Source organism: Scylla paramamosain, chromosome 41 (genome assembly GCF_035594125.1).
Source record: "Scylla paramamosain isolate STU-SP2022 chromosome 41, ASM3559412v1, whole genome shotgun sequence".
NCBI lineage: Eukaryota > Metazoa > Arthropoda > Malacostraca > Decapoda > Portunidae > Scylla > Scylla paramamosain.
Window position 1 is genome coordinate 1092713 of NC_087191.1, and position 13346 is coordinate 1106058.

A 13346-nucleotide genomic window follows, 5' to 3' on the forward strand; every position below is an offset into this window, starting at 1 on the left:
TGTAAACTACCCCTAGTACTACTGACTGCGATCCTTCCTTAATATCCACCCATATCGACTCTGCTTTGTTATCTGTTTTAATTCTATTGTTCATACAGCACTGTAATGTGTCCCTAACGTATAATGCGACACCTCCTCCTCTCCTGTTTTCTCTATCTTTATAGAACATTGTATACCCATCTATCTTAACCTCTGGATTAAATACTTTTCCTGACATATCTAACCAAGTTTCAGTTAAAGCAACGATATCAAATTTCTCTACACTCGCTATTCCTCTAAGCAAGTCTATTTTATTCAGAATACTTCTACAATTTGTGTAGTAAACACTTAAGCTATTTCTCACCATCCCTAAGCTAGCTTCCTTTCTAGATTTAACTAATTTGCCCCTTGCCTTCTCCTCACTACCCCTTCTTCCCTCCCGACTAACGAAAAAAGTGCTGGAGTGCAGTTACCTCCCGCTCGAGTGTTTCGGCCAAAACACGAACACCCTGGCGTGACAAATGCACTCCATCCCTGGCGTACAAGGTGTCCCTGCCATAGAAAAGGTCCCAGTTGTCGATGAACGTCCATCCATTACTCCTACAATGATTCGCGAGCCTGCGATTCACTGTAATAGCCCTGGACAGCCACTCAGCACCAACTCCCCTCCTCGGCAAGACACCACATACCACGGGGATCCCTCCCTTGTCCCTAATCCTGTCCAAAGCCTGTCGAAACCTCCAGATAAGCTCCTCACTCCTGACCTTACCAAGGTCATTCCCTCCCGCACTGAGAAAAACAATGGGCTTGTTCCCATCTTTTTCCAAGCACGTGTCTAGCCTATCAGCTACCTTCCCTATCCCGGCCCCCGGCAAACACACCCTCGACCTACGCTTCCTATCCCTAGCACAGAACGCACTATCTAAGTGCCTAACCTGACTATCACCAAACACAAGCACTCTACCTTGGGGCAGGGTAACTGCATCTGCCCCCTCCTTCTTGCCTTCTCCAGCCCTGTCCACCTCCTTCTCCTTCCCCTCCTCCAGCACATTGAAGGGATTCTTCGTCTCCACGGAAGGTGCCCTGAGCACCTTCACCCTCTTGGCTCCCCTGCACACAACCGACCACTGCTCCTCCGTCGCCTTACTAGGTAAGGTGACGGTGGGGCACGACCCTCCCACAGGTGCTGAGATCCTCTCATAGAACTCAGCCTGCAGGTCTGAGATCCTCTCACGAAACTCAGCCTGCACCTCCGAGATCCTTCGATGGAACTCAGCCTCCACCTCTGAGACCTTCGCAACGAAGGCCTCGAGAACAGGAGAACTAACACAACCTGTCGACTCAGGAACACAAGGCGCCATGTCTACACTAGCCAGCTATATTAGCGTCAGGTCACTGCTCACTAAACACGTCCGTTCACTAGGAACCCTGACCTGAGAACACTTTCCCATGGGGAATCACTACCCAGTCGTTGGAAGAAGCAAACGTACTGAGACATGGTCTAACATTTATCGGAGACTAATGCGGGATACCCCCAGCTGGGGATACCCCCAGCTACCCGCACTTATCCCCCTTAAGGGGGATAAGTGAACCATTACTGACCGTACGACCCGGCCTGTTTACATATAATAGGAGTCTCCATAGAAGTCTGCCAGTGAGGGTAGTTGTGTATACTACACACTATACCCAAGGAAGTGACTCCTCGGCAGGGTGTATGCATGCACTGTTTTTTGTGCACAGGGAATGGTGATTGATCCTTCTGTGTGTTCGTGGGCACTCTTTTGTTACATAATAGTTTCTTGTGTCTTTTGTTAATAACCCTGTTTGTCTTAAATGCTACTCTGGGCTGATGCAGTATAGCCGCAAAAGACCTAAGTAATTAGCTGCGTAGTAAACTTTACTTTCTCCCCAGGTCCTGACAAAGCCTGTCGCCCAGGAGGCAATAAATGATACTATTTGGCTTGAGGCTATAACACTCTGTTGGGCAGTGGGAGGACTGTCATGGTGGGTGAAAGTCCAACGGGGTATTATACCTCAATCATATTCGTGTTATTGTATGTTGACTGTTTTTTTCTAGACGTGGTTGTCGATTCTTCTGCAGCTATGGGTGTTAAGTGTTGTTTGAATATTTCCTTTGTCTGTGGGTAGGTAAAACAGACTGGCTACCTCAAATTAGTATGATTTGGAGTTACGACAGTTGTGAGAAGAGTGCAGGAGTCACAAGGGACCCTCTACGCCCATATTTGAGCACTGCATTGAGTCCACGTAGGAGGTGGCTAAGTGAACCTAGTCCAGGTGCAGCAGCCTGGTGAAGAGGATGAGAATTGTGGTCGCAATATATATATATATATATATATATATATATATATATATATATATATATATATATATATATATATATATATATATATTATCTATCTCTATTTATCTATCTATCTGTGTATCTATCTATCTATCTATCTATATATCTATATATCTATATCTATATCTATCTATCTATCTATCTATCTATCTATATATCTATATCTATATATATATATATATATATATATATATATATATATATATATATATATATATATATATATATATATATATATATATATATATATATATATATGAATCTATGGATAAATAAATATACATATACTTATATCCAATGAATCTGAACACACATCTAGGCATCACAATTGGACACAAGACATGGTGGTGGGAGCGGATGGTGGTGGGCGTTTGGCTGCTTACAACTCTGGTACTAAGGCGGAGCTACGAAGGTAACCTGATGTCCCTTCTGGCAGTAAGACACATACCTCAGCCCTACCAGAGCCTGAGAGCTGTCCTCGATGACCCATCCGTCACCATGATCTGGAAGAAAGGGGGTTCATTCATAGAGCTTATTGAGGTTTGGAATGACTTCCACAGCTTCGAAAGTTGAGCACATCGTACTACACTTATCTTTCAGGGAGATCTCCATTTAAGGAGACTGCAGTGTTCCTCACCACCTTTGCATGTTTTCTCTCTGCACTGATCAATCTTGTGTATTATGCTTTAATTTTGAATATATATATATATATATATATATATATATATATATATATATATATATATATATATATATATATATATATATATATATATATATATATATATATATATTGTATAGTAGAGCGTTTTTTATTAGATTTTTTTTATTATTTTTTGGCTGCTACAGAATAGGTGCTAGCTGGAAGGTGAAAATAAAAGTGCGAAAAGCATTTCTCTTTTGGACGATATCTTCTGTCCCCGCTAGCTCATCAGAGTTTGAAAAGTCTACAGAATGGGTAAACTTCCAATAATACCCATTTTTACAATTTATTATGAAATATTTGTGGCTAGTGTGCAATATTGTTTTCTAGTGTCATAATGATAGCATACTAAATCTGGAAACTATACAGATATATATTGTCTCCGCAATGTGCTTAAAATACTGAAAAATGTAATTTTTCTCAATTAAATTATTTATATTTATTTATTTATTTATTTTATTTATTTTTTTTGTTCCCAAAAGGTCAAATACAATGACTAGTTCCTAGGATATTTTACAATACATATACTTTATTTGTGTGATATTTCAGGGAGATTGGTTAACATTTTTTCCTACCATGTGACTTTTAAATATTATATAATTACATTTATTTATTATATATCGAAATTGCAAGTGATGCTAAAAGGGGATGTGCGTCTTAGCTTTTTTTCTAAGATATATCTAGAACAAATAATAAAGCACAGCCCTTTGCCTGTTTTTTTATTTACATTCTTGTAACTAGAAAATCGCCCAGAACTCACCACAAGTGGGTGGTTCCAGTCATTCACCAGCCCATCCACCCAACGTTAGGTTAGGTTAGGATAAGGTCACGTTAGGATTACTGGATTTAATTATATCTTGCATTACTTCTAGGTGTTGAACTTAGGGATGTTCTTTCTTGATTCCTATTGTGAATCCTTGTCTTTCTGTTTCTCCGGAAACATGCTTCTGGTAATTCAATTAATATTTCATCAGCTTCCGTGTGGCAGGGGATATCTTTGTAGTGTGATGATGGCATGCCTCCTGTCTGAATTCTTTTAGTTCTTTCTGACTAATGTTCTTTGTTTAATGGTGGATCTGTTACTTCTGTGTTTTGCCTGTTGATCATATCTATGAATGTAGTGTAATTTAGATTTATCTTAAATACTTGAAAACTTCTTTTTTTTTTTTTATGTAGGAGGGACACTGGCCAATAACAGTAAAAATCTACCTTCTCCCCAAAAAAAGTCCACTGAGATGCCAGTCTCCGAATAAGGTCCAAAGCAGTTGTCAAAAACTGAAGGATAATTGTCTTGAAAACTACTTCTTGAAAGAATTCAAGTTATAGGAAGGTGAAAATACAGAAGTTAGGTGGGAGTTCCAGAGTTTACCAGAGAAGGGGATGAATGACTGAGAATACTGGTTAACTCTTCCATTACAAAGGAGGAAGTCTTGTGCAGCGAGGCCGTGGGAGGGGAGGCAGGTAATTAGCAAGATCAGAAGAGCAGTTAGCATGAACATAGAGGTAGAAGATAGCAAGAGATGCAATATTGCGGCGATGAGAAAGAGGCTGAAGACACTCAATTAGAGGAGAGGGGTTGATGAGGCGAAGTTTTCCACTCTGTCTAGAAGAGCAGTATGAGTGGAACCCTCCCTCCTCCCAAGACATGTGAAGCATACATGGACGGATAAGGCTCCTGTATTGAGTTAATAGCTGGAAGGGTGAGAAAAACTGGTGGAGATGTCTCACTTAATTTCATAGAAGCTGTTTTAGCTAGAGATAAGATGTAAAGTTTCCATTTCAGATTATAAGTTAGGACGGACTGAGGATGTTCACTGAAAAAGAAGGAGACAGTTGAGTGATACTGAAGAAGACGGTATAGTTGTCTGGAAGGTTGTGTTGAGTTGATAGATAGAGGAACTGAGTCGTTGGGGTATTGAACAATACTAAGTTTGCTGTCCCAATCAGAAATTTTAGATAGATCATAGGCCAGGCGTTCTGTGGTTTCCCTGTGTGAATTCTTAATCTGTCTGATATTCCGAGCCTCAAAAAAAATTTCGCCATCCCAACTCTGATATTCTTATACACATCATTTATTATATAAAGTCGGATGTTCTCCAGATAGCCAAAGTACATATTTCGCTGAATAACTATTTAGCTATTGCAGCTCTTGTAACAGTTTTATGAAGACGTTCTACTCCAAAAATAATTGATGGGTCGCTTTTAATTTAAATTCCATTATGTATTTTACTATTGTTTGTGTGTGTGTGTGTGTGTGTGTGTGTGTGTGTGTGTGTGTGTGTGTGTGTGTGTTTAATTATCGCTTATCATACAGACTTCAAAATCTGGAATCTTTCGGGAAGTGATGGACACGGAAAAGAATGGCCGACTTCGATTTCTGCTTGTGAAAGAGTACCTGTCTGTGCTTGATAAAGATGTAATCGAAGGGAACCAAGTAATCATCGACTTCGCGTTTAATCTTGTGCCAATCAGTGGAAATTACTTCTCTGATACAGGTACAGTACGTACGTTGTGTCAGTGTATTAGCAGATATGCAAGGCTGATATCCGCAAGAATACCAAGACCTCATGAATAAATTTCTCTATCTGTCTCTCCTTTTCTCCCTCGTGGCGCTTCGTGTTGCTGTTGAATCTCCCGGCGGTATTAGCCCTTATGATTTACTTGATCTCGTTGCTGCGAGTGATTGATTGATTGATTTAGGTTATGGCGCCGCAACATCGCGGTCATACGGTGCCGCTACAAAACTTTAAAAGCAGCAAACATATAAGATTTAATTAGTGATATCAAAAACAAAATTATAGGTATGGTGAAAATGTTATAAAAAACACATGAAAATTAAAAAAAAAAAAAAAAAAAAGGGGATGAAGCATCGTAACCCTAAGTGCTGAAAATGAAAGGGTTGACATTTTGATGTATTATTTAATTTAATTTAATTTAATTTAATTTAATTTAATTTGAAGTGACTGGGTACTGACACCACTGACCCAGAACACTATGTCTGGCGTTGTTCTTTTCGCACCTAAGACATGGTGACCCCACTGAACCAGATATCTGGCGTTGCTCATTACATGTCCAAGACAATGACCCCACTGAACCAGGCCCCAAGACGCAGCGTTGTTCGTTACGTGCCTTATGTGCTTTCCTCTATGTTCTTCCCAATGCAAGGATAAACTGCCCAATACTTTATTTTTGATATAATAAATAAAAGAACAGTTGAAAGGTAATCAATAATTTGTTTAAAAGATCAGCCTTCTCCACAAACATAAGAACCTCATGTCTCGGGAAGAGAGCTCTCTCTCCAAGTTTCTACGACATTTGGAAAGTCCGATCCTTATCGCAATGACGGAAAAGATATCGCTCCCACAGCTCCATCAGAATAGAACACTCCACAAGAAAGAGTCGCACTGCAAGGGTAACTAAATAGTCATCACAAAATGGTTGGGTTTCCTGGGACACGAGGTAACCATGGATAGGATGCGTGTGACCCGTCCGGAGATGGACTAGTGGAGTCTCTGAGCGATGCTCCTCCACATGGACGCCCACAGACAGGAAGAAAGTGAAGTAACCTTGCCTATCTTCGTAGTGGCAACGAAAGCTTCCTACCCATTCTCCTAATTGTTATGAACTGCCCCCCTAATGCTGGAGTATAAGTTGTGAAATGGGATGGGGTTGGAAGGATTGATTGTTTAATTTGGGTTATGGAGCTGCAACATGAAGGTCATATGGCGCTGCTACAAAACTTAAAAAGCAACAAAGATTGCGGTTTAAAATATTGATATTAGAAACAGAATTATAGGTATGGAAGGAATGTAAAAAAATAGATAAAAATAAATAACTGAAAAAGGAAACACACACACACACACACACACACACAAAAAAAATGTACCATCAAAACCTAAACTGCTAGAATTGCTTTTTTTTTTTTTTTTTTTATGTAGGAGGGACACTGGCCAAGGGCAACAAAAATCAAATTAAAAAAAAAAAGCCCACTGAGATGCCAGTCCCAGAAAAGAGTGCCATACATCCAGTTGGATCTTCTCTACATCATCAGGATTTCTGATTAACAAACAGGTCGGCAACTGTCTTAGGGTCTGCTACCGTGCCCCCTCATGGGATAAAACAGGTGGGGGAGGTGCAGAATATTTATCAGATATCTTGCGAACTTCGTTGAAGACCTCGATGAGTGGAGTGCGAATTGTGATGGAAGACATAACTCTTCCAAGACTCCCGCTGAGCCCAATTTAAGGTGCGATGCGCGCAGGCACGCGCTTGTCAAAAAATCTCCAAGCATTGGCCATCCCCACGATGTTGTTGAAGACGAGAAAAGGCAGCACGCTTTTCTCGAACAGCGGCTGTACAATCCGCATTCCACCAGGGAACACGACGTTTAGGAAGCCGGCCAGAGGTTGTAGGGATGGATTGAAGAGTAGCGGAGTGTAAAGCATCAGTGAAGTATGCAGCAGCCTCATCACAATTTCCTGTCTCATCTACTGAGTTCCATGAATAGCTGCCTATCTACCTTACTAGACACCACCGGGGGAAGACGTGAATATAGTGCAGAATCTGTTGACTTTAATGAAAGTGGGAAGTGATCGCTTCCATATAAATCTGGTAAAACATTTTATCCAATTAAAATCAAGAAAGGAATTAGAGGTACAGAGAGAAAGATCTATTGCTGTAAAAGTACCAGTTTGACTATGGAAATGGGTCATGTCCCCAGGGTTTAAAATCTTTAATCATGAATCCTCGATAAAACAAGGAAGTAAAAGACCACGATGGTTGACAGCGTCATTATCCCACAAAGAATGGCGACCACTAAAGTCTCCCAGTAAAAGATGAGAAGGAAGATCATTTAAAAGGTTATCAGATTCATTCCTTTCGATAGGGTCACTGGGAGGCAGACAAAGGCTAAACAATGTATAGAAACGATTTAAAAACCTTAACAGCAACAACCTGCAGCAGCGAGTGGATTTGCAGGAGGTGCAATAAAAAGGAGATCTGTGCGAATAATGATGGCAGTGCCACCGTGGTGGCCATGATTAGGAAATGGAGAAAAAAGTATGATACCCAGGAGGACTAAAGTCCTCCACGACGATTCCACTGCAGGATCTTGAATGCTTTTATTTTGAGCTCGTTTTCAAGTGAAGCTTCCATTTCGCAACCTGACTAGTTACTTTATTCGGGTAGCGAGGCTTATTCGAATCTACGTTGCTTGTAGGCACAGAAACTTGAGATTGAATAAGTGGTATGGGGATAGCTACCTGCACACGAGCCTCTGAAACTCCTGACAAGACCGGAGAAGGAGGAGGAATTCTCGGCCTTGACGTTTTACTATTGCTCATGGAGGAGGACCTATTGGGAAGATGGGCAGCGAGACCCTGTATATGCATTTCAGATGTGAAAGAACCGCTATGATTAATTATGTCCGGCATAGCGTCATCTGATGCTCCCACAGGGATCCTTCTAGGGGCACCCATTGAGTCTAGGGACTTAGCAGAAAGTCAGGAACGTTTCTGGTGGCATTGCAGAGGGAGCCTGGGGGACATTTGTATTTGTCTGTGGACATCTGCAATGTCTAATTTTGTATGAGAAGACTGTGATGTAGCTGGTGAAGAAGCAGTGGAAGGCTTTGCTGGAGATATAGTGGAGGGCTTGGCTGAAGATGCAGAGGAGGTGACACTTTCCAAAACAAAATTTGTTGGACACTGTAAATGAAGGAGCGGCTACTCACAAGAACGGGAGAAAATACATGGTGGTTGAGAAAGGCAGGAAAGTGTTACAGCCTTATTGCCTGTGGTAGAGGAGATCCAACTGGAGTGGAGGGAAGAGGCATAGGTCTCTGCCCCTGCATCTTTTCTTTTTTTTTTTTTTTTCTAAAGAAGTTCCTGCCTGGCACTACCAAGACTAATGAAATGAGAATTAGTCAGGTGAAGAATGTCATGCTCAAGACAGTACCTCTTGCATTGTCGAGAACGTAGCGGGTGAGCCTCCCTACACTAGAAGTCATAGGGTTCTGATTCGCACTCGGTAATAGGGTGTGTAATAGTGTGTGTGTCAAGGGCTGAACAGTGACCGTACCGGAGACGGTTGGGATTGTTCTTCCTTCCATGACCGAACTCATAACACCAATAGCATTGTAGAGGTCGATCAATAAAAGCTTATACTGCGAGAGAAAGACAACCAGTCCTAATACGGTCAAATAGAAAAGAACCGTAGAAAGTGAGTATGATCATGTTACTATTTTCTCTAATTTTGGTTTCTCGTTGAACATTATCAGGGAATAGCTGAAAGAAGTCATCTTTTGAAAATTCGTACAGGTCTTCGTTGTAAATGCGTCCTTCCCAGTAAATGAATATTTGGTGTGGCTTGATGGATTCGAAGATTCCTTCAGAAGGGCAAAGTTGATGGAGGAGCATCATTGCCTGTGTTAAATCTTTAGCTCTGATAAATACACCTCTGCCATATTTTTCGATGTTATTTGTAGGGAGGACTCCAATCTCCCTTTCTAGATACTTGACTGCTGGAATAAAGTTTCCTCGATCTTCCCTATAATATGCTACAAGCCAGTAAGGTGTAGGTGGGTGCCAAACTTTGGAAGCACGTTCTTCAGCATCATCAAAGACATTAGGGTAATTACCATTCTCGTTGTCCACTACATTGCTTGATCAAATGATTTCTGCAATTAAATTGTTGTCTCCAAGGGGCAGAGAATTTATTGCCTCAAGAGCAGCTTTGGTGGCAACGTCAGATGTAAATGTCACATAGCACTGATTAGATAGATAATCACTGTCGTACTTAAGATAAATACGAGAACCGTTCCAAAAGGCTTGAAAACTGTGCGGTTGACATGGAGGCATAGACACTGATGATCATGAGTGTCAAGACAAGAATTGACCCATAAGGTTTTCTCCCATGGGAAGCAACAGCAGGGCGAGTACGAGCTCCTCCCTGCACATCACCATTGTGACCAGAGGATGGCGTCTCGAGGGCATAGTCGACCGCCCCTCGTGAACCAGAGGCGTTTTTATCTTTACCCATGAGGATATCATAAAAATAAAAATGGATCCAGGGGCCAATGGAAGCCATCTATCGGGATTACAAGGGGGGGCGAGCTCTAGCCGCTGCGAAGGGGGTACCTCGTCCCCATGGAGGCCACTCGTTTTAGAAAGTGGCCTCTCACGATTCGAAAGTTTGTCCACGACGGAGCTAAAACCTTCCCCCAAAACGCATCTCAACCAAGACACCCAGCCATCCAACACGTGACGACTTCAAAAGGTGGCCACTTTGGTGAGTCGCACCATAGATCCGTACTGGCACCCTAACTCCTGGAATCATTTAATCTGGTCCCTCACTGGCGACCTTGTTAGCATGGGTAGCACTCTTCCCCTAAATAGGGCTGAGGAGGGGCCGAAGCCCACTCTAGCCTTGCTCGCCAGGTCATAGGGACACACAAGCCCCCCCACCACGACAAGGCGGTTCCCACCAACGGGTGTGCTACGAGCGAAGCGAGAGCGTGGGATGACTTGAGCGTTTTTTTACTACACAAACTGTAATTATCCTAAATAAACATATCTTCTTAGAAGCCTGGCATATGTAGAAAATTTTGATTTTGTCAAAGAACGTGGATGGAGACCAGAAATTAAACTAATCTGATTTAGGAGTGATAAGTCCTAAGTGTTAGTGGTTATTTTTTTCATTAGTCCGACTAAATTTATGATTATGCTATTATAGTTTTGGGCGCGATTTTTGAAAAGACTGTTCTCTTAAGGTTCTCGTAAAGGTTTTTCACATTGACAGTATAAAATTTTCAATAAATTATGACTAGAATAACGAAAAGTACTTTTGAAAGCATCAGTAATTTGCACGAGAGCCTCTTCAAAGTAGTCGATAGGACATCAAAACATTTAAGAATGTATATTACAGGAGGTAATATACATGTAGGATTGTTAATTATAGAATGACTATGATACAAGGGATGAAAAATGCACTTGATAAGACATAGGTTAAAAGGGTATCTGTGGGAAATCTTCAGTGGCATGAAAGAAAAAAAAAAAAAAACTATAAAAGGTCCTTCTGGTCAGTAATCTGAGGATAGGATTAAAAGTAAGGGGTTTAAAATGAATAAGATGAGATTTGAAAAGAGGTAGAAAGAAACCGGTTCTCAAAATAGAATGGTGGATGACTTGAAGACTCGGTAATCAGATTGCCGGTGCGAGTCAATAAGGAACTTCTTAAAGACCAGATAAATTTATGGAGAGGGTTGATAGATGGCTGTAGGTAAGTTTCATGTCGGGACTGCCGCGTGTAGGCCTAAAAGCTCTGCAACTTTCTTTATTTTCTGATCTTAAATATATTTTCGTTTTACGTAAACAAAAGCTGAGAGGTGTTAACTGTAGTGTCTTAAGTACTTGCTTCTAACATTAAAACACCTTTGATAAACTCACATTTCATTGTTAGTAATTTGTCGACTAAGTATTATTAACTGTTTTCTGCGATATATATATATATATATATATATATATATATATATATATATATATATATATATATATATATATATATATATATATATATATATATATATATATATATATATATATATATATATATATATATATATATCCACTGTATTTAGATAAGACAGCTGCCAACACCTTGCAGTAGAGACCTGAAACATTTCAATTTTACTTGTCCTCTAGCGAGGAGGGAGATAATTTGTTTGAGATCATTGAACCTGTCGACAAGACTTTTTCTTGCCCTCAGATAAAGATGAAACTTATATTTAGAAAGAATTTTGTATCTCCTTATTCAAGATCGATATTTGGAAAGATCCCAAATTTCGAGAAAAGAACAAAGTTTAATACCACTAACATCTTTTTTCAGGCAAATGCAACTTCTACATTGGACGAGAAAGACTCGTGGCACAAAGTCTTGGTATGATTGGAAAGAAAGGAGATCCCATTGTTCCAGCAATGACCAAAAGGTAACAAGTTGGAGAGAGGAAAAAAATTTGAAATAAAAAAAAATAAAATAAATAAGAAATAAATAAGAAAATAAAATAAAATAAAGATGGTAAAGGATTTAGTCACAACCGTGAATAATGAAGTTCGTATCTCGCTCGTCAACCGACGTAGAAAGCTATAACTGTATGTGTGTTTAATTATCGCTTGTGCGTGTGTATGTGTGTGTGTGTTATCCACACTAAGCCTAAGTAATATCTATTGCACATAACGACGAAGACTGCATGAAAGAAATGCATGCGCGAATTACTGAGTTAATAGATGGATGAAAGAGAAGCAAGTTGTACACTGACAGACTTTTGAAGATGACAGTGTATGCCAGCAGCAGGAGCAGTTAAACACACGACTCTTTTACTTCACTAAGAACATTATGGTTTTGTAGTCAGTGCCTTCTGTTAATTAGGACTCAGCTGTTGTAACACATTGTTAAAAAAAAAAAAAAAAATCGTACTTGCTATAACTCTAATGTTTCTTATTTATTGGTCTTATTTAGGATCATGGCCATGATTGAAGCTGGTCTTTACCACCACTGGTACATCCAGGGCATTCCGAACGCTACGTCATGTGATTCATTTTCAAGCAAAGTTACTGTCATCACATTGTTTTCACTTAAGAATACATGGGTACGTATCATTTACATGACTTTCCCTCATTATTTCCTCCGTTAATAAAACTTAAACTAGATGCACAAAATATTATTCCATCACTCTCTCCAGCTGGTGCTGGAAGAAATGTGTCTCATCCCTGGACATGAGGTTTCTCTTGCTGGGGAAAGTTGGCATCCTCAACACTCTTATGTTTGTATCCTCTTTTCCTTTCCAGGCCATGTTTGCAATACTTGCTGGGGGACTTGCAGTCAGCTTCGCTATTCTTATTTTAGAACACTTCGTTTGGTGGATAGTGAAATAAACATCTTTAAATGGACAAACTCTATGAGACTGCCACATAAGTCACTATATGTATTATCGGAAGAGGGTCTACGCTAAATATACCGCTTATTATGTCCATTAATGTAGTATCGATAGCTAAAATTTGATATACTATATGGTGTAATTCATAATATCCATAACTGTAGTACACAAGTATTCTTCAACATCAGACATCTCATAGAAATTCAAAACAATAAAAGGCTAGAAAACATGATCCTCGTGTTTGATCAGACCTATTGTTGGAATTGCTTTGAACATAAGAACATAAGAACATACGAAATAAGGGAAGCTGCAAGAAGCGACCAGGCTTACACGTGACAGTCCCTGTATGAAACACACCTACCTATTTCTGT

The 13346-nt window shown here is 40.1% G+C and overlaps 1 protein-coding gene across 1 annotated transcript; it reads left to right on the forward strand.

Moving 5' to 3' along the window:
- The first annotated feature begins 2666 nt into the window (after positions 1-2666).
- On the forward strand, positions 2667-13117 carry LOC135092780 (ionotropic receptor 93a-like). Its single transcript, XM_063991463.1, has 5 exons — positions 2667-2881; positions 5359-5539; positions 11928-12027; positions 12558-12687; positions 12887-13117. Exons 1-5 carry the CDS (start codon positions 2699-2701, stop codon positions 12971-12973), a joined length of 681 nt encoding a protein of 226 aa, XP_063847533.1. The 5' UTR covers positions 2667-2698; the 3' UTR covers positions 12974-13117.
- Positions 13118-13346: the final 229 nt, after the last annotated feature.

Coding starts and splice junctions, on each gene's coding strand:
- LOC135092780 (XM_063991463.1), top strand. CDS start 2,699: ATGGTGGTGGGCGTTTGGCTGCTTACAACTCTGGTACTAAGGCGGAGC. Junction 5,540..11,927: donor AAATTACTTCTCTGATACAG/GTACAGTACGTA, acceptor ATCTTTTTTCAG/GCAAATGCAACTTCTACATT. Junction 12,028..12,557: donor GTTCCAGCAATGACCAAAAG/GTAACAAGTTGG, acceptor GGTCTTATTTAG/GATCATGGCCATGATTGAAG.